General features: G+C 41.5%; 2 protein-coding genes and 3 non-coding genes across 5 annotated transcripts; 4 read left to right on the forward strand and 1 right to left on the reverse strand.

Annotated features, from left to right (window-relative positions):
• Positions 1-4046: 4046 nt before the first annotated feature.
• rdh10a (retinol dehydrogenase 10a) lies at positions 4047-14149 on the reverse strand. Its single transcript, XM_061713469.1, has 6 exons — positions 13534-14149; positions 13010-13245; positions 7682-7780; positions 6745-6890; positions 6005-6136; positions 4047-5578 (listed from the first exon to the last, which is right to left on the reverse strand). Exons 1-6 carry the CDS (start codon positions 13817-13819, stop codon positions 5455-5457), a joined length of 1023 nt encoding a protein of 340 aa, XP_061569453.1. The 5' UTR covers positions 13820-14149; the 3' UTR covers positions 4047-5454.
• Positions 14150-17674: 3525 nt separating this feature from the next.
• Positions 17675-22565, forward strand: rpl7 (ribosomal protein L7). The gene is made up of 7 exons (XM_061713361.1): positions 17675-17777; positions 18243-18345; positions 18424-18590; positions 19859-19996; positions 20225-20334; positions 21087-21302; positions 22516-22565. Exons 1-6 carry the CDS (start codon positions 17764-17766, stop codon positions 21293-21295), a joined length of 741 nt encoding a protein of 246 aa, XP_061569345.1. The 5' UTR covers positions 17675-17763; the 3' UTR covers positions 21296-21302; positions 22516-22565.
• On the forward strand, positions 20054-20144 carry LOC133423762 (small nucleolar SNORD12/SNORD106). Its single transcript, XR_009770832.1, has one exon. It is a non-coding gene; the product is annotated as a small nucleolar SNORD12/SNORD106 (small nucleolar RNA).
• LOC133423763 (small nucleolar SNORD12/SNORD106) lies at positions 20514-20604 on the forward strand. Its single transcript, XR_009770833.1, has one exon. It is a non-coding gene; the product is annotated as a small nucleolar SNORD12/SNORD106 (small nucleolar RNA).
• Positions 21338-21430, forward strand: LOC133423764 (small nucleolar SNORD12/SNORD106). The gene has a single exon (XR_009770834.1). It is a non-coding gene; the product is annotated as a small nucleolar SNORD12/SNORD106 (small nucleolar RNA).
• Positions 22566-23445: the final 880 nt, after the last annotated feature.

Consider the following 23445-nt stretch of genomic DNA (forward strand, 5'->3'; position numbering starts at 1 on the left):
TGGTCTCCTCGGACATTACAGTGTTGTTTAAAGAAGTGGTGAAGCAACACTTGTAAACATCCCCCTGTCCCAAATGTTTAAAAACATGCTCCGTTTTTCGCTGGTTTTTAACTAAATAGGCTGCAGAATCCAGATTTTGGATGAGATGAGGTTGCAAAAAATTGGTTGAAATGTCCTTCTTAATAATAACAAAACAAGTGTTTTTCAAGCCTGACAAGATCTATATCTTATTTCCAGGAATCATAAGTCACTAAAATCCCCAAATTCTCAGAGAAATGCCAAAGTCGTGACCTGAAGGGCAACTCCAGCCCTGCGCAAACAACTCAGCAGTTTGAACATGTGAGTGAATCTAGCTCATGACATCTTTGCTGACACCAATTAGGAAATTAAACTTTTCTCCTTGTTTTCCTCTGGGGAAGTAAAATGTCAATTACATAACAACCGCAGGAGAACCAGTCGGAATTATTACACTGCTTGTTAACGCAAATATCTAATCAGCCAATCACATTGCAGCAACTCCATGCATTTAGGCATGTAAACATGGTCAAAACATTCTGCTGCATCAGAATGGGGAAGAAAGGGGATTTAAATGATTTTGAACGGGACATGGTTGTTGGTGCCAGACGGACTGGTCTGAGTATTTCAGAAACTGCTGATCTACTGGGATTTTCACGCACAACCATCAGGGGCGTCAATTGGATATGGCAAGGTATGGCAGCCGCCACACCTTGGCTTCAAGGGAAAATGTAAATGTTTGTTTTTTTAATACATTTATGGAATTACTCTGTGTCTATTTGTATTGATTATTCAATTACTTAATACATATAGAATAACTACAAATGCAAATCAGAACAACATGATCGATTTCACTAGTTATTATACACTGCAAAAACTGAAAATCTTAACAAGAATATTTATCTTATTTCTAGTTAAAATGTCTAATTTTTAGTTAAAAAAAACTCATTACATTTAAGACAAGACTCAAAAACAACCATTTTCACCTGTTTCAAGTAGATTTTTACTTAAAATAAGTGGAAAAATCTGCCAGTGGAACAATATTTTTTTGCTTGTAATGAGAAGATAAATCTTGTCCCACTGGCAGATTTTTCTACTTATTTCAAGTGAAAATTTACTTGAAACAGGTGAACATGGTAAAATAACAAGTTATTTTTCGGGTGATGACTCTTGTTTTAAGTGTAATGAGATTTTTTGACTAAAAATTAGACATTTTAACTAGAAATAAGACAAATATTCCTTTTTTTTTGAGTTTTTGCAGTGAGCGAGACTGCATTTGAAAAAGTTCCAATTTTCTTGACCACACAGATAAGCTGCATAGCAGACTTCTGTGATGAGTATTTGCTGGATGTGTTGATTGATACTCTAGTTAAGTTCTGTGACTCGTAACCTTGCCATACCTTAGCTTCGACTGAATTGACGCCACTGACAACCATCTCTAGGGTTTACAGAGAATGGTCTGAAAAAGGGAAAATATCCAGTGAGCGGCAGTTCTGTGGGCGCTTTGTTGATGCCAGAGGTCAGAGAAGAATGGCCAGACTGGTTCGAGTAGATAGAAATGCAACAGTAACTCAAATAACCACTCGTTACAACCGAGGTGTGCAGAAGAGCATCTCTGAACGCACAACACGTCCAACCTTGAGGCAGATGGGCTACAGCAGCAGAAAACCACACCGGCTGCCACTCCTTTTCTGCGTCAACAACATGAAAGCAAGGATCCATCCTGCCTTGTATGAACTGTTCAGGCTGGTGGTGGTGGTGTGTGATGGTGTGGGGGATATTTTCCTGGCACACTTTGGGACCATTATTACTAATTGAGCATTGTGTCAACGCCACAGCCTACCTGAGTATCGTTGCTCACCATGCCGACCCCTCTATGACCACAGTGTACCATCTTCTCATGGCTACTTCCAGCAGGATAACGCCCCATGTCATTAAACCCGAATCATCCCAGACTATTTCTTGACCATGACAATGAGTTCAGTACTCAAACAGCCTCCACAGTCACCAGATCTCAGTCCAATAGAGCACCTTTGAGATGTGGTGGAACGGGAGATTGATGGATGTGCAGCCGACAAATCTGCAGCAACTGCGTTCACGTCAATATGGACCAAACTCTCCAGGAATATTTCTAGTACCTTGTTGAATCTATGCCACGAAGGATTAAGGCACTTCTGAAAGCAAAAGGGGGTCCAACTAGGAAGGTGTACCTAATAAAGTGTATTGTTCTGCTCTCAGAGGGCCCACCAACAAAGATAGATGCAGGTTTTCAGAAGTAGTCACTCCGATACTACTAGGTCGTCCTCAGACGAGCCGTCCATCGTTGTCTCCAGTCATCCAGATTCTCCATACAACTTTCCAGTTTGCTGGTACTCTGGGCCCCGGCATCCTTCTTGAGTATGTCCACATATGTTGGTGTAGGACGTCCTCTTGACCGGCGCCCGCGTGTTGGCTCCCACAGCACCAACAAAGATAGATGCAGGTTTTCAGAAGTAGTCACTCCGATGAGTGTCTTTATTTTCTATTTGGTAACTCGGCGCTCTCTTCTTATTCAGCTAACCTCTCCATCACTATGGGAGAACTTTACTCTCCTTTCTGGGTGGTGACGTACCCAACACTGACCTTGCGTGACCATTTCAGACTCTTGGGTGAAAACCACCACCTACACTTGTCCTTTACATACATTATATGCTCTTTCAAAGACAAACAGCTCCGACCCTCTTGAGCCAACACCCATATCTAAAGGCTGTCTGACTCACTGTATGGTACAATGTGGGAGGACAGTGACACCGATACTCTTTCAAAAGAGTAGTCATGCGGAGAAGAAAAGGGCTGGGTCGGTGTTTTCCTCACAATGAAAACTGCATCCAAGAATTTCACCAGGAGTGCATTAGAGTCTCTTTAATGTCATTCACACCCCTGAATCACAGAGTGACCAGTGGTGGTGTGACAGAGGTGTCTTCTGCTGAGTGACTGTTCCATTTGCGTGCAGAACAAGTGATGACTGAGTGCAACTTGGGTCACCAGCCCTGGAGGAAGAATATGGGTCAGATGAAAGATGCCATTGCGCAATTTGGTTTAAAGGTAGGGTAAACGATTCTAAGCAATTTTTAACCTGGAACACTTGTCACATTCAAGTGATTATCTCTACCATTTCCTCGCTGTTTATCCATCACAAGCACTGTTCCTTCCAATCAACAACAGGAGGGAAATGAAGTGGAGGAGACGAGAACGGCATGGGAGACCTTATGATGGCCCATGTTTTCTCCGGGAGCCTTGGGGTTGACGGGTAGGGAGGAGTTGGCTCTCTGTACCTGCTTTCTCAGTAGGGGTTCCTGTCTGTAGTTGTGAAACATCCCCAGTTCCAGCCAAAGCTTGGTCAAAATTCAAAGCACACATCTAATCAAGTTCAGTCTAAACCTCTAGGTTGTATTTATGAAAGCAAAGTATCACGGGATGCATTTTGCATCAACAACTGGAAGTAATAGGGGAGGGGATAACTTAAGAGTAAAGAAGAAAGTCAGAACTTTTGCTATTGTGTAATGGAATGTAGTTTTAAGATGTTTCCACGTGAGAATGTAGTTCTGACTTCAAATTTGTGGCCGACACGCAGTCGGCCACAAATTTTCAAGCGCATTTCAAAATTTCCTCAAACATTTTTCAGTTCCCACCCCTTTAGAACTTTACAACAGGCCTCAAATTAATTAAATAAAACAGAAAAACTGTTAAACATTTGTTAGGATTTCATTTTAAGTCCCATTTATATTCAATTGAACTGTAGACTTGAAAGCATTTCTCCGCTAGCCAAGCAGTGACTCCATCAAGTACACCATTTTTCCATTAGCAGAAAGACCAAATTGCATTATTCCATCATCCGAGGTATGCCGTGCCGAGTCACACTCGCCAAGTATGAACTACAAAATACAGTCCAAATCTGGTGTACTTGCTTTGTTCCAAATACCAAAACATAACATCATCCAGACGTTACTTACCCTGCCTTTAAGAGTTCACAAGCATTACATGACACCATGTAATAATCTAAATCACTTTATTAATTTAAGTTAGGTAGAGACACTAAACATTGGAACCACATTTGCTCTGCTGTGGAGCAGTCTTCAGAATATTACAAAAAGAGGCTTATGTTACACTGTCCACAAAAAAAACGGCAAAAATTAAGAGGTAGAGAATTTAGGCTCATCACTGTGACTGAAGGAATGATGCCTATTGGAATGTACTGTAGCTGAAATTCAAAAACTCTTCAGGGGTATAGAATATTCAAACATGAAATGTGGTCAGGAGATTTTTCTTGGGAGACTGGAGTGTTCACAACATTTTAAAATGTATACAATTCACTTTAACTGGACAAATGTCAGGAGTGGGCTTTTCAGAGACAAGGAGAAGAGAAATCTAGTGTCATTTAACACTCTCCTCAACCACACATCAGTGTCAGGACAACACTTTCAATTAAAGTTTACAAAAAGAAAACACTTTTTTTTTTAAACAATATTGGTAACAGATACATTATGAACACCACAGATCTTAAAAAAAACAAAAAAAAAAACACAACGAGAAATATATAAATTTCTCCTCAAGCAATACATTCTAAATTTGTCACATGCCGATTCAACCCAGGATGCCAACTGTCTCATGCACTTTTCATTCGAGAGGTTTTTTAAAATGGATCGGCTGATGAGTGGAGGGACATCGTCTGGAAACTCCTGTGAAGGTGAAGTCAGCCACTTCCTGGCCATTAAATGCCCCATCTGGAGTGCTCGCGCCACATCAAAATAGGCTACATGTCTCTAAGGTTGAAGTATTTAACAAAATATAAATGGAATATTGCCAACTTTGATTGGGACATGTTTTTCTTCTTTTTTTTGTGAAGCTATTCTCAAGCATGAATAGCTGTGCAAGCTGGGCTTTAAAAGAGCCTCTGGGTGGGGAGATGTTGGAGAGTTTGAATTGCAGTTAAACCTATGCAGAGAACACTGGCAGTGTAAAAAAAAAAAAAAAAAAGTTTACATCCAAAAAAACAAAACAAATTACAGTGCATGTCTACAAAAATAAAGTGGAAGATTACTGTTTGTACAGTAACATACTGTATATTTCCACAATGACACTAGATAAGGCTGGTGACTACATTATGTAAATAGTTAATTACTGGATACCTTTTTGTATGATTTCAAAACTAGTGACAGTATATAGATGTTGGATTTAAAAAAAAAAAACAAACAAAAAAACACAACAAATAAATCCTTTGTGTAGTACACAGCTTTCTTTGTTCCAGAGGAACAATATGGTAAACCTTTGCATTTGCTCAATGCAAGTGCACCAGTCTAGATTCAGTCTTCTCTTCTTTTCATCTTCCCCATCTTCATCCTCAGTGGTTGTTTCCTCATGCTGGCAGGTTTAAAATGCCCCTGTTGCAAACGGTGTCCACTAGATCCCATTCTTGGCCTCATTGTTGTTCATTGCCTCCTTTCTCTGAGCTAGGAAAGGGTACATGCACTTGTCTGCGCCGAGGAACCGATACATGCACACGATGGCCTCAAAAGGCAGAATGCTGCAAAGAAAAGACAACATTGGGATAAAATTAGCAATGCAAGATATTTGTACAGTCAGAATGTCAGAGAGGCAGAATTGGCACTCAATGGAAAAATGCTAATACTATTTATAGTTTGAGCAGCTGTGCACGGAAAAAGAATGAATAACATTGTCACAGCCTCATTTGGTTCTGAAATATTCGCAACATTGCCAATGCAATGTTAAGAATAGACTGAAATATGAGTTTTTGCTTATACCCAGATATAAATATTGACTTTAGAGGTTGGCCCCGTTCATTGTGCTCTTGCAAGCACCACCTTGATGAATTGCAGGCTGTTTCACAGCAGTTAATGAGATGTGCCAAGGCTCTCCATAAAGATGCTCACGTACAGTTCGAGAGCTGACAGAGCAGTGAAGCATGGAAAGAAGAGTAGATGCTGCTCACCTTTTCATGAAGTTAACCATGTAGACGATGCGGGGCGTACAGATCATTGGCTGGTCTGTGAGGATGGCCCTCATGGATTGTTTTACGCAGAATTCTGGCTTCAGAGGAGGCAGGAAAGGCTCAATCTCCTTCCTGTAAAAGGAAAAAAAAAAAGCCATCAGCGAGAAAATCTAAATATCGTGAATATAGGAGTTTGATAGAGCTTTTTTTAATGAATGAAGTCATTCAATAACTAGAGGGAAAGGCTTCCAGTGGGTTCATATTTTTAATTTATCCTTGTAAATTTTGCACTGTAAAGTGCTTTGTTTAGGTCATGAATGAAGTGATACTGATGGAAAAAGTCCATGTCCACAATCACATTGTTAATACCCAAATTGAGGGGGGAGGGGCAGTTATGCCACCTGCGGACTATAACCATCAAACAAAGTAAAGACTATTGCAGGGACAGCTTGGGGAGGGGGGGTGGAAACCAGGTGCACCTGTTGTTGAAGTTTTCCCTCGGGAAAGAAAAGAAGCCCTCTTTGTTCAGGATGAGTGTTGACTTATGGAATACAACTCGCTTTATAATAACTGTAACAACAAACTATCAGCTGCTGCTTTGAAGTCTGAACTGCGTTTTTGAGGCAGTTTCATAATGCAAAGATTACAAGTGGCAAACTCAGCCCAGGTGCAAGAAAGCACTTTAAAAAGAAAGGGCGCACTGAATTAGTTGCAGCAGCTAGTTTGTGTCGGACACTCACCTTATCCTGCAACCTTTGAACATTCCCGTGTCGACCAGGTAAGGGCACACCAGGGTCATGCTGATGCCCTCCTTCTCCGAGGCTTTAATCTCGTGGCTCAGAGACTCGTGGAACCCGATGGCACCGAATTTACTGGCGCAGTAATCCTGAGGGGAATAAAGAGAACAGATTAGCCCTGTAAAAACCCCTTCCTGCACCCAGGGACCAGAGAACATTATCAAACATGCCCCATGGGCTCCGAGGGCCGTCTCCCCTTGCCGTTAATGATACAGCCACAAAAACCAGAGTGGGCCTAACCGCTGCTCTACGGTTTCATTAGCATTCTCCTCTAGTGCATCATGGGGCCGCTCTGCTAGGTGGGGACACTTTGATGTGGTTCATGGTGGAAATAATCTTTAAAAAGAAAGAGGTTCGACTGTGCGCATACTTAAAATTACAGCCGAGGCAGTTAGAAATCACAATAGCTTGGTGCCTTCAAAAGGCAACATCATTATACGTTTATTTATAGACTAAAAAGGAAATAACCATTGCATATATTATCATGCATCAACGTAAAAGTAAAATAAACCAACAGAAGGCCGGCCATATCACTTGGAAGCAGCTATGAGCTGAATACTGAGAGAAGACCAAGTTTTTCACAAAGTAGTGATGAAGATGTCTCCGTACCGTGGGGAGCTGTCAGCTCATTCTGGCCCTGGGGCCAATGCCCAATAGGGGCCCCCACACCCCCGCTGCTGCAGATAGAGGAGTCTATACGAGACTCCCAAAGCTCATCTGTGTTCCTTAATTTAACGGGTGGAGGGACAACTAGAGAAAGGGGGCCTAACCTCCCTGGTCTCAGTGTGCTAGCTGGCAGGCCGGCGGCCGCGGAGAAAAGCACTGGTTTTGGATGGTGGGAACGATTGGATGTGCATGTGTTGTTGTGTATGATACCAACCTCCACTCCAGCTGTGCTGAATAAACCGAGGGAGCTGGCAACAGTTACAATGTGACCGTGATTCAGCTCCAGCATCTTAGGGAGAAACGCCTTGGTGGTCTGAGAGGAGGACAGAGGAGACAGAAGGGCAAAAGAAAGGGGGGAGAAAAAAAAAAGGAAAGGGGGGGTTAGTTCACTTGCAGTTTGTCTGTGCCAACGCTCTTTGATCCTCTGCCTTCCCCCTCTCACTTTCTCCATGGAGATGCAAAGAGAGGCCTCTGAATGAGAATTCATAACTGGAGGGGAGGGGGTCCGAGCTGCGGAGGTACACCGCATTTCAGGATTTAAAAAACATGAGTTTTATCTTTTATTAATCTGATGCGAAGAACAGGTTGTTTCAGCTGTGTGTGATACTGCAAAAGCTGGGGTGTTTTATTTTCCCCACGCAGATCTGGTGCCTGTCGTTGAGCCAGGCACTAAAGAGTTGGTGACAACGCCAATCGAAGCCCTCCGCTCACTCAATACAACGCAGCCTCTCATCTGCCCACACAGCCTTGCGCTTTGCCCGAGCAGCCGTCAGCAGAACAATCCGCGAGATGAGCTCTGATGAAAAGGATTTAACCGCAATGCCACGTGAGACACTGAGCACTTCCACTCGTTTGTTCAGAGAGCTAGTGATGTGGTGGAGTCCAACAGAGTGTAAGAGGATTCCGTTGATTACGCTCATTCTGGCAGTTGGGCGACTCTGGCTCCATCTGTATCCAGTGCTGTTCCAGTCAGTGGGTGTGACATGTGATGGTAATGACACCAACTCTCCCACCTGGAGGTTTGCTTTAAAGACCGCCATACATGGCCTGGAACACTTAAGATGCTCCCGAGGTGATAAGCTAAAACCAGGGGTACCTTGGTGTCAACACATGACAATGTGTAATGCAAAAATTTGCATTCCTTTACTCTCAATTGCTCAAAAGGGTACTTTTCTTATTGCTTTGGGCTTTTGAGTTCTTTGTGAATGAATTTCTAACGTTCGATTGGCTGGAGACTGAAAGCTTGAAATGATCCAACCTTCCTCTCTCGTAAACATTAACAGAAGTGGAGCGCAGAGCCAGCAAGAGCTTGGTACCTGGCAGTACAGCCGTGAAAAGACTGGTAGGGAGGAAAAGTCTTATTAAAACTAGACCCAAATATTAACTGTAACAGACTTCGAGTCCAATCTCTGTTTAGACTCGACTTCTGTATACAGAAGTCTCCTTGTTGTTTAGGGAAGTAAACACACTGGAAGCAATAAGGCAAACATAAACAGAAAGGTTGGTGTAAGTAATAAATGACCTCAGCATCTTGGAGTTTCTCCTACAGCCAGGTATAAATGATCCGACTTGGCTCCAAACATCTGCACTTTTCCAGGACATAAATTTTAAAGTTGCTGCAATATTCAACTCATCGAGTGCTGGGGCCCGGAGAAGGGGGAGCGAGATAACATGAGGCCTGGGCAACTGTTGAGAAAGAAATCTCTCGGCCAGAAGGGCAGCGGATGGAGGGGAGGGAGTTGCGTGCAAATTAAGCATTACCTTAAGATATGCTTATACCTGACTGGAGCCAAAGTCTCCCACTCCCACAGAAACTTCCAGCCAGCAGGGAACGGCTTGATCTGGCACGCTGCTTTACGTTTAGAGCCAGGACACGAGATTCAACTCGGTTTTGCTGAGTGGTCTGAAATAACTGATAAGGGGAAAGATCATTCACTCAAATCGAGGATGGGCCTGAGCGTGACCAACCGTTCCACCTCTCCCCCACCCTGCTGGGATGTCCTGCTTCTCATGGCAGCTCTGGCATGTGGGTATGACCCCCACTGACCTCTCAGACACAAAATGTGTGAAGGCAACCAGGGGCTCGTGTCTTACATCAGAGCCGCCGTAATTGGGTCTCAACGCGCCCTTGTTCCGCTAAATTACCCGCTGACACAGCCGGGCCTCCTTGGCCCAAGTGGGGGTGCCCTGCCTGCTGCACCCCCTAATTGGTGCGTGCCCCCAGGAGCATTTAAGCCACACAAAGCTTCTTGCAGCTGGGGTGTCAGGCTGCATTAGTGCTAACGCCTGACCAACAGGAATATGAACAAAATATTGGCCTTCGCGTAGGACCAGATGGCCATTTAATTGGGCTGACTTCTCCCCGGATGAGAGAAGGGAGGAACGGGAAGAGGAAAACTGAGCACAAGAGCTCGACTGATCCTGGTGCAGATCGTGGAACTTGAGTGGGCTGGAGTTGATTTTAGTGGCCATCAGGGATGATGGATGCAGGTTGTCCACTTTGTGGTGCGCAAACTCAACCCTAAAACCAGGATCCAATTGACCTCAAAATCACATGCACGAATGACAAGGAAGTGGTTTAAATACACCACACTATGGTTTCCAACATTGTGTCTCCACAACTAAACACATCTGCAGGGATACAAGTTAGTGCGCTAAATGGGATCTTGGCTTCTCTGCATCTGCTCCCCCAGTTTTTAAATGGGATCTCATGGTCATGAAATGATTCACAAATAATCACATATTGCACAGTTCCGCCTCAAGCAGCTTGTTATACTGGCGTAACCATGTGCCATCCATTTAGTTTACTGCAGTCTTAGTTTTTAATTTGGGTTTCAGGATATTAAGCCTTCAATCGATTTGGATCAACTATCTGGATTTCAGCCGCATTATGATGTGCTTTTTGGTGGAGGAAAATTATTTATGAGTGGGATAGAGTGCAGAACGCGCCTTCTCGTGGGCAGCCACACCTACAGGTACGTGTGAGGACAGAGTGATGGTTGGCCTCAGGGAGGGCTACAGGTGCACCAGTCCTAAGGAGGGGCCCTTATAAGAAAAAAAAAAAAAAGGAAAGAAAAAGCCAGTCAAGTAGGACCCTTCTGCCTGGCTGCCTCCTTTCTCTGGCTACAGCAGGAATGCGGCCTGCAGAACTTGGCTCCTGTCGCCTGGCATCTTGTCAAGCGGATCCACAGACAAGAAAGCAATTGTCAGATAAAGTGGGTCAGCAGCAGCTTACCATTACCCTCTCGCCTGTGGATGGGATGGCACTGCCTTCCTTCCTCTTTTCATTTCTATGCACTTTTCCCGCCATGTTGAGAGTTCAGGTCATGGCATAAGAGAAGTTGGGGAGGGGAACGAGTTTCCGTCATTCACAAACCACCTGTTTGACCAACCAGCTCAGCTGGTGACGATGATTTCCTTTCATGACATTCCACTAGGTACCCACTAATCTTGAAAAACACAAACTCTGGCGTCACTCGCAAAATAACTGCACGTCCCATGGGCCAGCGTGACTCAATAGCGAGCCGCAAACATCACGAATGGCCAGCTGGACTCATCAAAAGCGTCAGACAAATTCACCCTGGCTCATAAAACCAAGAGGAAACAAGGACTGAATCATGTATGGCACTGCAGGATGGACAGATCTGGCCTGGGTGGTTCCCATGCAGCTGCACCCACGTCCTCCAAAATTAGGAATCAGAGGGATTTGAAAAAGGAGGAGAGATGTGTGGGGTCTGAGCGGGGGTCGCTTTGGCAGACATCTGCAACACAACTGCCATCCTTGCTTCATTTCCAATACAATTTCCCCTCCAAAAAAGAGAAGTTACAGTTATGCCAATTAAGTGTGATGAAACGTTTGAACTTGATGATGTTGTTCTTGGAGGGAAAAAAAAGAAACCAACACCAGGCTGAGAAACTTCATTGACTGGCTAAGAGGATGAAAGGTTTTGGAAGTTACTCCTCAGTGTTGTCACTACAATGATCTCCCTACTTAAGAAAATTCAACCAAGACTATTTATGTCCGTGGTAGAAGCACTGAAATCTAATAAAAAAACATTGCAAAACGTATTAAATTTGCATCCAAATCTAATAAAAGCTTTAAAAATAATCAAATAAATTTGAAGCACATTTTTAAACTCGTTTTTGATGAGTAACAAACCACATGTCATCCCCTGTTAGAGGCCTGTTCAGAAAAGGAAAATACAACAATAATAAAGAAACTAGCACCTGCATGCTGTGAGTAACTGTTCTGTGTTTGTAAGAGAGGAGAGCCTACAGATCTGTTAGTCTAAGCTCTATTCACTGAGCTTATGTCGTTAATGAACCACATCCTCCATTCTGGCTGTCGCCATTCATTAAATCCTTCTTTCATCTGCAAACCCCCCCCCCCCCCCCCTAAAGAAACCACGCTCTCCAAAGAATACTGGAGAACACAAACACAGCCCTCCATTAACAATTCCAAATCTGCCACCCAACCACTGGATCCTGACTCCAAATCCTCCATGTAACAGCACACGGAGATAACCAGCGGAGAGGGACATGAATAGAGCATCCATTAGGGAGGAAATACACACAATCTGTTTGACCACGCAGGAGATTTCCATGCTCAATTAGGGAGCTTCATATAATTGTGGTTTCATGGTTTAAAAAAAGAAAAAAAGGGAGCAAGACAGAAGAAGCCTCCAAACACATGCCTGCCTCTCTTTGATGACTGGTTAGTGTGTCGTGAGAAATAGAAAAGATGATGCTTAACTCAAAGCCATACTATGAGATTACTCCACACTAAGCCCAAATAAGACATGTATATATATTTTTTTTAAATAAACTAATTATCCACAGTCAAGTAAATACATCTTCCAAAAATAGATGAAAGGATCAGACCTAAACACCAAACTCTATGAATTTCTGATGACTCTCAAAAGGCTCCATCTACAATTTTCTTCATCCCTTTCTCCCGAAACACCATCAATGCCATGTCCTGTGCGTACACAAAGCGCAACTTATTCACATAATCTCCACATATCTTGGGAGGTAAGTAAACAAAAGAAAATGCCTCAGGAACAGAGCCAGGCCAAGAATCCGATACACATCAAACCACCACCTGCCAACGAAATGCGCCGAGCTGATCCAAGGCTTTAACCGACCTGCATTGGGAGGCCTGCGTCCATCACACGTCAGGCTTGTGCAGATCTGCACAGCAAAGGAGACGAGGAGGAAGCTCCAACATACCTCAAGGATCATCGCTGGCTGCTGCTGCTGCCAAAGCATAGCGAAGAGGCAAGATCTCTAAAGCCAAACCCATGACTGTCCTCTGGCAGAATGAAACCCCTTAGATCTGAAATCTCGGTAGGCCAGAAAGAATGACCATACATGGTCAGTCTCTCTACTTTCTGTTGGCACATGTGCCTTGAACACCTTTGATTCTTGACTTTGGCTATGGGGGGACTTTTGAGGAGGCATGGAGTTCACAATGCAGCTTGAATAAAAACAAGGGGGTGGAGGGGGCATAACCAAAGCATGCATTACAAGTGTCTCAGCTCACCCAGAAGAGTGCGTGGCAGTTGACCACCATGGTGCGCTCGATCAGCTCATCGGGACACTCCAGGAGGTGGTGGCCCGAGACCACACCTGCATTGTTGATCAGTATGTCCACTTCTCCCACCTCCCGTCGCACCTTCTCCGCCGTGGAATACACACTCTCACGCTTCCCCACGTCACACACATAGGTGTAGACTTGAGGCTGGAAAGTGGGGACTTCCTCTACACCCCCGACAGGTCCTGAGAGGGAGGAAAGACGGAAACGGAGGGGGGGGATCAATTAGAGTTTATAATAATAATTTTTATTTCTAGTGGACTTTTCATTAAAAACAAATCTCAAAGTGTTACAAGTTAAAATCAACCATGAATAGTAGAAGGGGTCTAATGGCCACTTCATTTGGACTTATAAAGCCACATTATTAGATATAATTATTAAAAAAAAAAAAAAAAGGACTTGATTTCTAAATGCATCTTTTACAACTTGTAAATGTGACATTTTGCGTAACCATAATTCAAGCTTTAACTTACCGTCTTTGGGGCTGGGAGTGTCTAACTCGTGGTAAATCTGCCGCACCATCTCCGCCGTCTCCTCGTTGCTTTGGCTGTTTATGTCCCATAAGACGAGGATGGCTCGCCTGCGGGCGAACTCCTGGGCGAAGAGGCGGCCGAGGCCGCCGCCGGCCCCGGTGATCACGCACACCTGGCCGGCCACGCTCTTCTCCTTCGGCCGCACCACCCACTTGGCTCCGGCCGTCACAAACGCCCAGAGCACCTTCAGGATAACCACGAAGAACTCCGCGATGATTATCATCATCTTGGCCAAGTTTGTTTTTGGTTTTTTTAATCAATTCAAAAAAGAAAAAAGACAAAAATGAATGAAGACTGCAGCGGGGATGTCTCTTGTCTCTTCCCTCCAACCTGTTCGCAGCACAGGCTTTTGCGCCGGCAAAAAACTTGGAGGAGACCGCTGCTGATACAGAAAAGTGGTGGGAAAGTGCACGCCAGAGCCCCAATTTCTAAAGGGAGAGGAGTTGCTGCTCGGTCAGAGTCCAGTTATAAAGCACAGCTGCAGTGAGTAAGGAGCGTCTATGAAGCGCGGCTGCAACCCCTCCCTGTCGGCGCTCAGCACTCATCTGTCCTCAGCCGCATCACGCTGCCTTTTATTCCGTCCACCCATCACCGTTAGACCCAATGGGAGGGAGAGCTGGCCGCCTGTCACAGTGATGTGCCAGGTCCATGATGCACTACATTCAGAGGTGATGTAAGCTTACATTTTTTTTTTTTAACACTAATCTGTTGCAAAAGACCCAGGCTTTTTCTACTGTTTAAAAAAAGACTTGTGCCTTTGATCTTATTAAAATCAATTTATTGGTAAGCAGCCAGTTTTACATCAACATTTTACAGAAGAGAATTAGGGCCAGGCAGGAGAAAAATAAGAATAATATTTTAGAGGAAGATTTTTTTTTTTCTTCATTATGCAGTACAATTACAGTACAATTAGTACAATTTCGAGAAAAAAGTCGAAATGTTGAGAAAAAAGTCGAAATGTCGAGGGAAAAAAGTCAAAATGTCGAAAAAAAAGTCGAAATGTCGAGAAAAAAGTCAAAATTGCGTGAATAAAGTCAAAATGTTGAGAAAAATTTGAAATTTCGACTTTATTCACGAAATTTCGACTTTTTTCTCGAAATTGTATTTCAACATTATTCTCGACATTTCGACTTTTTTCTCGAGATTTTGACTTTTTTCTCGAAGTGCACAATAAAAAAAAATCTTCCCCTCTCAAATATTTTTTCTCCTGCATGGCCCTAATACTCTTACGTAACATCTTGTGTTTGTGATGTCTATAATTCTTTTCTTTTTTCTCATTTTTAGAGGTGAATAGAGCACGACTGGGATTGGTGTGTTATGAACAGAGCCGGTTCTAGGTTTTCTGGGGCTCTATCCCCCTGGATGATCTGTGACCAGGCATTACTGTGCTTTATGAAGAACAGCTTATATTTGTGGATATAAAGTTAAAATTCAAGTTCAGCCAGCAACATTAACCTAGCAAATATATTTTTTGTTTGTGCATTTTGTCACCTCAGCAGTGAAATAAGGAGAAAAGGGGAAAAAACTAACTCAAAATGTTTGACTTTATAAACTTTCACTGTTTTTCGAGCATAATATACTTTGCGTTTGTTTTAAAAATATCAGTTTGTGCTTCCTTATGTTGAACTCCAGGAGCCATGTTCTGTGAGATATTTCACCCCAATTGATGTGGAAAGTGGAATCAAGGCATCAGAATTCTTGAATTTACACAGACAGCATATATCTGAGGCATAATTTAAATCATTCACAGTTAAGCACCTAAATTTAGGTGGGTATAAATGAAGATTTTCCTCAAAGAATATCTCAACTTAATTTTATTGAATTCAATCCATTCAATTCAAAAGTCAGTTAAATAATTGATTTATTCCCAAAGGAAAAATAATTGTTGCAGTAGTCGTTTCAGTGACTTCCCAGTTTCATTGTATAGGTTTGAACTTCCTCAATTGTTTCAAACTTCCATCAACGTTATAAATATCCATGACACTCCAGAGTAAGTGTGGAGGTGATGGAAAGGGAAAGTGAGTCACCTAGGTAGGCTACATAAACAGAAAGTGGTACACAGAGCTGAACAATGGAATCCCACATACTTCCTTGAGTATTAAAAGTTTGGTGGGCGTTTCTGGTGGACAGGAGAGGCGTGGCAAGGAACAACAAAAAAAAATAGAGTGGAGAACAAGAGATGTAGAACCAAGCCCCAACAATCCAACTTCCCGATTGACCCCAACACAGACTTAAGTAACGTCCTGAGAGTTGTCTATAAAAGCCTGTCAGTCTTCATTGACTCCCATGTTACAATGTTCACCTTTGCAGCAGAAATTAACACGTTTACAGCCTGGTTCAAATAAACGCTTTTAGCCTCCATAGATAGATATCACATTAAAAGTTATATATTTTTCGTACCACATCAGGTTAAATAATCCAAAGTGATATATTATGTAATACATGGGGATATGGGCTTTTGATTCCATGCCAGCTTAGTTAATGTCTAGCTATCCCCACTTCCGCATCAGTCATTGTCATTATGCAAAGCTTAGCTACACAGCGTTGGCTAAATGCAGTGGCCATTTCTGATTTCTCCACTCAAACCAAATTAGAAATGGAATATTCTGCTGCCCGTGTTTGTTGGCATACCCCCACTCCCACGGCTAACTGTGACTGACAGAAGGCAGGCATGTTCCAGTGGGCTTCTTGGGCCTGTTTGGTCCACCCATTTGGTGCCACACACTAAAAGAAAAAAAGAGGCATCAAAACCACTCTTCAGAAAACCTATGATGACATCATGGAGGGTTTGTTCAGTAATTATACAGTTTCTGTGTACAACAAAAACAAGGTTCTTTTCATTATAGCTAAGAATAAACTAAATGAGCGTTTGGAAAACGGGCCTGTTTTTCAGATAGCCTCGCAGTAAATATACCTGATTTTATTATAAAGAGAGATGCATACATTTGTCTAATAGCAATAGAAAAAAAATGGCACTGGGTGGCTGAATACTCAAGAAAAGTAAGGTGAAACTTTGAATTAAACTAATTTTGCATATTTAATAAATGCGTTTGTGCTTTAATTGGAATTAACCTCCAGAATATACATCGTGAATGACTTACATTATATTATGTCTTGTCTTCATAACTATGGCTGTTTTTAGAGGAAGTGCAGATGTTAGTTTTCTTCTAAGCCACATCAGCTCAACCAGCGCAACCTTCCCTTTGGGAACTGCTGCAGATGTTCTGATTCCGCTCTGTAATGTTAGGGGACAGCGCCCCCTGCCGGCGGAGGATTGGGATACAACTTTTCCAAACTGACACATAGCAGCACGCTGTTTTTATTGATTGAAATGATTACATTTTGAAGTAGTGACATTTGGAAATATATTTCTTAGTTTGTAACCATCTCTGAAAATCGATCTAAAAGGAATTTATAAAATTAAAATCGCCTAAATATAACTAGTGTTATATATTTATTTTATATCTTTTTCACAAATACACAGTTATTTCTCTTAGACATTTCTTTTCTTAGCAAAACGTAATTTGAAATGTTGAGGTTTAGATATTTGAGTTTCATGGGGAAATTAGACTAAATATGTTTTTTTTTTTTAAATCTCTTTAATGGCTTAAAATCAAGATATTTTAAGATGTAAATTATTTTAAATTGCTGCGGAAACCAATCTTACAGAAGAAAATTTGTTAAAATGTTACTGTTAATGCTTCCATCACATTACATTACAATTAGCAGACAACTATGTCCAAAGTGACTTACAACAGAGGAATACAATGAAGTCCCAGTAACAAAGTAGGTGACAAAGTAAATTTAGGCTTTATTTCATGCAAGAATGTAGACAAAGGATAATTAGCGTATTTAAATGGCGCTATATTTTAATTATAAAGCAATAACATAACTAAAATCACAAGTATGTGAACACATGGCAGAAAACACGTTTTAAATCAACCTTCGTTACACTATTTTATGTAGAGGCCTACCAGCTTAATTTGACATGTACCGGTAACTGATTTTTTTCAGGACTATGTTAGGTAAAATTTGACATGAAAGAGAAAAAAAGAAAAATCCATTTAATCTGCAGGCCAGTCAGGCAGCTGAGAAGACACCCCCGTAGAGGTCCGTGAGGTTTTATTCCGCACATGCGCAAAAGAGAATTTCTCTTTCCCGGTGATCGCAATGGCGGACGCAGAGTGAGTGTTGGTCTCCGTGTTAAAATCTAAGTGCATCTGCTAATTAAACCGCCGCAGAGGAACCTTTTACTCAGTGGATGAGTTATTTAGTTCAACTACTCTTGATTAAGTGTTGTATTGTTGAGGATGGTGGTGAGTTACTCCTGTTATGATCACTTTGTAGCGACTGTGTGTGTAGCATCGTACAACATGGCTGTGAAGCGTTTCTCCGGACGCGATGGAAATACGTGTCCTTTTGTTTTAAGTGAGATCAGAGATATGTGGCTTAACTTTATGGATATATGGCTGACTTGACGATTAAGTGAGCGCGTTATATTTAATCAAAATAAGGTGTATTTTGTGCACTAGAACCGGCTGGGGTGATGGGTGCTTTATCAGGATGTATATACCACGTGTATATTTAGTAAATATTACCAAGGTGGTGCCTTCTTTGTGTCTGCGTTTCTCAAATACATTTCTTTACAGAAAAAAGAAGGTGCCGGCGGTCCCCGAGAGCCTTTTGAAAAGGCGAAAGGCCTACGCCACCATGAAGGCCATGCGGGTGAAGAAGATCCTGGCGGAGAAGAAGGTAGTGGAGCAACATTAGTTTGGTTTTACAGTCCTGTGATGCTGCAGTGCTGAACGGGAGTGTGGCTTTTGTTCTCAGGTCCGCAAGGTGACCAGGAAACTGATCTACAAGAGGGCCGAGACTTACCACAAGGAGTACAGGCAGATGTACAGGCGTGAAATCCGTCTGGCTCGTACTGCTCGCAAAGTGGGAAACTTCTATGTGCCATCTGAGCCCAAACTGGCCTATGTGATCAGAATCAGAGGGTGAGTGCTGCCGCCTCGGTGGGGATCAACCTGGACTGAGTAGCATTTACATGGATTGCTATTATTTTTTTAATAATAAGACTGTATATTGATTAAATAAGAAATTCAGCACACATTTAAATATTTAAGAGATGGAATCAGTTTATCTTCATCTGGGATCTTTTTTGGAGTGCTGAGATGCTGTAGCAAGATCTTTATATATAAATATACAGTACAGACCAAAGGTTTGGACACACCTTCTCATTCAAACAAATGGGGAAGTGTCCAAACTTTTGGTCTGTACTGTATGTGGGTATATGATATACAGGACTGTCTCAGAAAATTAGAATATTGTGATTTTCTGTAATGCAATAACAAAAATGTCATACATTCTGGATTCATTACAAATCAACTGAAATATTGCAAGCCTTTTATTATTTTAATATTGCTGATCATGGCTTACAGCTTAAGAAAACTCAAATATCCTATCTCAAAAAATTAGAATATTCTGGGTATCTTAAACTGTAAGCCATAATCAGCAATATTAAAATAATAAAAGGCTTGCAATATTTCAGTTGATTTGTAATGAATCCAGAATGTATAAAGAACTTTATCACAATATTCAAATTTTCTGAGACAGTCCTGTATACAGTATAGACCAAAGGTTTGGACCCACCTTCTCATTCAAACAAATGGGGAAGTGTCCAAACTTTTGGTCTGTACTGTATGTGGGTATATGATATATCTCGACTTTATTGCTTTAAGTCCAACTTACCTAAAGCCTGAGGTGTCTACAACAGTTCTGTTGTGTTTGCAACTTTGAAACTGCCTAAATTCTATATCAACTGATGGTGTTACATGTTTTAGGTCTGTAGTTAAACAGTAGGGGCTCCAATGTTTAGTGAGATGGGCTGGAGGTGTCCAATTTAGTTTTTACTTGCTGTTTCATTAAAGTAAATTCTGCGTAACCTCTTCATCTTCACCATACAAGCTTGCCATACAGCAGTAATTTAAGGACCTTGTAGTTCAACGTTTAATTGCAGTGAAGTGATGGTAATTGTGCCTGCTATGAAGATTTTTTTTTTTCTCTAAACTGTGTAGCAATCCATGTATGTTTCGAGTGGTTAATGATGCACACTCTTTCCCCGTCATATCGACTATGGTGATACAGATTTCTAACCTAAGCCAATTGCTTTCTGAAACCACTAACTACTATCGCAAGGACTGCTTTAGTGATGATATTTGGAGCACTAATTGCACCCTATTTTTTTATTTTTTTTGTCTTCTAGTATCAATGGTGTCAGCCCAAAGGTCCGCAAAGTTCTGCAGCTTCTTCGTCTGCGTCAGATCTTCAACGGCGTATTTGTCAAACTGAACAAGGCTTCAATCAACATGCTCAGGATTGCAGAGCCTTACATTGCTTGGGGGTAAGGTTGCTACATTGTTTTTTTTTTTTTTTTTTTTAAGATGTCAGTAGTGGCTGGAATGTCGTTAATGATGCACAACTTTTTTCCCCGTCTTATCGACCATGGTGATAACTCACTGAAACTAAGCCAGTTTGTCTGAAACCACATTCCATGATGCCTCTGTCTGTGTGTATATATTCTTTACTCGGTAAACCAACAAATATACTTAAACTGATTTCTTGTCATCAGATACCCCAACCTGAAGTCTGTGCGTGAGCTCATCTACAAGCGTGGACATGGGAGGATGAGGAAACAGCGCATTGCCCTCACAGATAACGCTCTGGTGGAGAAAGCCCTTGGTATGAATATATCCCTTTACTTGGATGACGCAGTCTTTCAAAGTAGTTAACGCCGCTCATACGATGAGATATGAACACTAATACTATAATATAGAAATAGTGTTCTTTGTACAAGGCAATTTACTTTCTATTGGTTACTGGTACTACATAGCACTGTTTCAGATTGGGGCCTGGCACCTAATGTGGTTAATGATGTACACTTTTTTCCCCGTCTTATCGACTGTGGTGAGAAAAAGCTTAAACTTAGCCAGTTGTGTCTGAAACCACATGCCAGTCCAATATTTCTTTAATTCATAATGTTTTGGTCTGACTTGTTGAACCTTACACGGTTATGTCAACAGGAGAGGCTTCTGCTGATCTGTTGGAGACTTATTAATACATTTTGACGTATTGGTAGAATGGGCAGATCAAGCTGTGTTAAACTTTGAAGCCTTTGGTTTACAATCCATTGAAATGATAGTGTAGCAAATGGTTAAATGTGAGGCCTAAACTACAGTATTTGCTGATGAAATTTATATCAAGTTGTCTTATCGCATTGTTTTTAGGTAGAAATGGCTATTTTCTGAATTTACATCTTTTCCGTAATCTGTCATTGCAAAATGTAGCTGCAAATCTGCCAAAAGTGTCCAACTTAAACACTGTCTTTGGATACGTTATTTGTCTCCGACTGCTACACTATTTCATAATGGAGAAACTAACGTTGGAACTGACTTCCTAAAAAGCTATTAATACTAATCATCTTTAATTTACAGGCAAATACGGCATCATTTGTGTTGAGGACCTCATTCATGAGATCTACACAGTTGGCAAGAACTTCAAGCCCGCCAACAACTTCCTGTGGCCCTTCAAGCTGTCGTCACCTCGTGGTGGCATGAACAAGAAGACCAAGCACTTTGTTGAGGGAGGTGATGCTGGCAACAGGGAGGATCAGATCAACAGAATGATCCGAAGAATGAACTGAAATTATGGTGAGTTGCAGGTCTTGAAAATGAGCCATACTGTTAATGTGGTTAATGATGCACATCTTTTTTCCCCGTCTTATCGACTATGGTGAAAAAAAAGCTGTAAATAAGCCAAACTTGTCTGAAACCACATCTTGACTAAGAAGCCTCATAACAAATGAAGTAATCCTAAGCATTATGCAAACTGTTGTTGGTTAGCATGATGCTTTTAACTAAGTTACAGGATTACAGTGTTTCCTCAAATAAAAAAATCAAGAATACAGTGATGTGCATTTTGGAGTTAAAACGATAATGAATCTAGCTTTTCTCCATCTTTATTAGTAATTTGATTAAATGTTCATGCTGTTTTTGGCGTTTCAGACCTGCATGTTTTCTGCCACTGATGAGTTGATGGGATCAGTTTCTTCTGCTGTAGCATATGGTACCTTCCTCATCTTTTGCAGAAAAGCCTGCGAAGAACAAGAAGTTATCCAAATTAAGAATGGCTTGGATTTCATAATGCAAAAGAAGTATCGAGATCAGAGTAGCCCTTTTTTAATTAGAAACTTCAGCTTCCTTCCAAATCTCTGAGGGTCCTCGTAGGATACGGTGCTTTTATGAGGCCGTCAAAGATGAACTTTTTAGTTTTTTTCTTAAGTATATTAGTCACCTCTTCTATGATGTCTGTTACTTTAATCTAAGTGTAACAGTACTCTAAAGTTGTGGGGGAGTATGTAAAAAATACTGCTGCTAAATTGCAATTTTCCAACTTATTCTAGGCATGATTTAAAAAAAAAATTATTTTGTCCATGGCTTTACCATCTAACAAGAATATTTAGGTTTTTAAATACCTGTCAGGTATTTAAAAACCTAAATATTCTTGTCAAAAGAAAAGAATCGCCAAGTTAAGAAGAATAGTTTCCCAAGGATTCCCATTGGAATGAATGGCCCTCCAGTTGAAGCGGATCCAAATACACAGGGTGGTTTTTGTTTTGTTTCTCCATTATTTCAAATCTAGCTTTGAAGGCTCCAAATCAAGACAATGTATTAAAATGTCACATCATGAATGAGTTAAAGATAGTGTCTGGAACCCCAAGCAGTAGAAATAAATCAATGTTTCTTTTTGAGGAAATGCTGTAATTCTGCTTTGTTGTTGTGGCTTTACCCTCATTAAATTGTAAACATGTCTTTCTTTTTCTTTTTTTTAAAACAATGTTTTTTGTCCCCTCCTTTTCAACAGGTTTTCAACAAAGACTCAAAATGTAAAATAAAAACATGGAAAAAAACGTTCTTGGTTTTGAGAGTTTGATTGCATCTTACACAAAGTGACCTTTTTGGTTATATACTTATATAAGTTGCCATTTTTAAGAACATGTAAGATTAATGGTGCTGAACACTTTAGTTGTGGTGTTCTTGAGGTAATATATTATGTAAATCTGAATGAATAGCACAAATCCATATTTCTACATATTGCTCTAAGTCAGAAGGGTTTGAAGAGGCTGCTGGAGCGTTGGAGCTTGTTTCCATGGTGACGGAGGTCGGGTAGCATTTGACCAGGGAGTTTAGCACAAACGCGGACGGACAGTGAGACTAAATAACAGGTTAAAATGGTGATTTAATTCTGCGTACAGTAAAGTCATGTCTCCGGAAGGTATTAAGACCTCAACATGAGCTACCAGCCAAACGCGAGACTGACTAGTCGGACTCTGAGGTCGGAGGGGAGACCGAGTTTCAGCCAGGGCGGAGCTGAAGCCTCTGTTCACCAAACACTCAGGTCCTTCCAGGGAGCAGCTTTCCAATTCAATCCAAAGAGGGTGTTACCTTCAATCCAACCCAGGGAAAGTGAGTTAACCTGGAGAAATGTAGTACAGTTGAATAATCCGAGGGAAGCTGCTTGCTGAGGACCGTATTTTTGTTTTAGGGTCCGAGGACGACACATCCCTCAGCTGCATACTTGAAGGGTAAGATGTGAGAATATCAAGGTATAAAAAAAGTTCTCCAACTTAATTACGGAGGGTTTGGAGAAAGTTAAGTAGCAGTTTTTAGCATCAATCCGCACATAAGTGGATATCGACTCAAGCAGGAGTCTCCGAGTTGCAGGGAAGCATTTTCAAACGGAACACATGGAGTTGGACTTTCAAGTTCACCTTTTTGGTCCCACTTCAAAATC

This window comes from Cololabis saira, chromosome 22 (assembly GCF_033807715.1).
Source record: "Cololabis saira isolate AMF1-May2022 chromosome 22, fColSai1.1, whole genome shotgun sequence".
Lineage (NCBI taxonomy): Eukaryota > Metazoa > Chordata > Actinopteri > Beloniformes > Belonidae > Cololabis > Cololabis saira.

Excerpts from the sequence above, each read along its gene's own strand:
- rdh10a (XM_061713469.1), bottom strand. The coding sequence starts at position 13,819 with ATGATGATAATCATCGCGGAGTTCTTCGTGGTTATCCTGAAGGTGCTC. Across the intron at positions 13,246-13,533 it reads CACTCCCAGCCCCAAAGACG|GACCTGTCGGGGGTGTAGAG; the intron begins GTAAGTTAAAGC and ends CCTCCCTCTCAG. Across the intron at positions 6,891-7,681 it reads TCAGCACAGCTGGAGTGGAG|GATTACTGCGCCAGTAAATT; the intron begins GTTGGTATCATA and ends TATTCCCCTCAG.
- rpl7 (XM_061713361.1), top strand. Across the intron at positions 19,997-20,224 it reads GAGCCTTACATTGCTTGGGG|ATACCCCAACCTGAAGTCTG; the intron begins GTAAGGTTGCTA and ends TCTTGTCATCAG. Across the intron at positions 20,335-21,086 it reads TCTGGTGGAGAAAGCCCTTG|GCAAATACGGCATCATTTGT; the intron begins GTATGAATATAT and ends TTTAATTTACAG.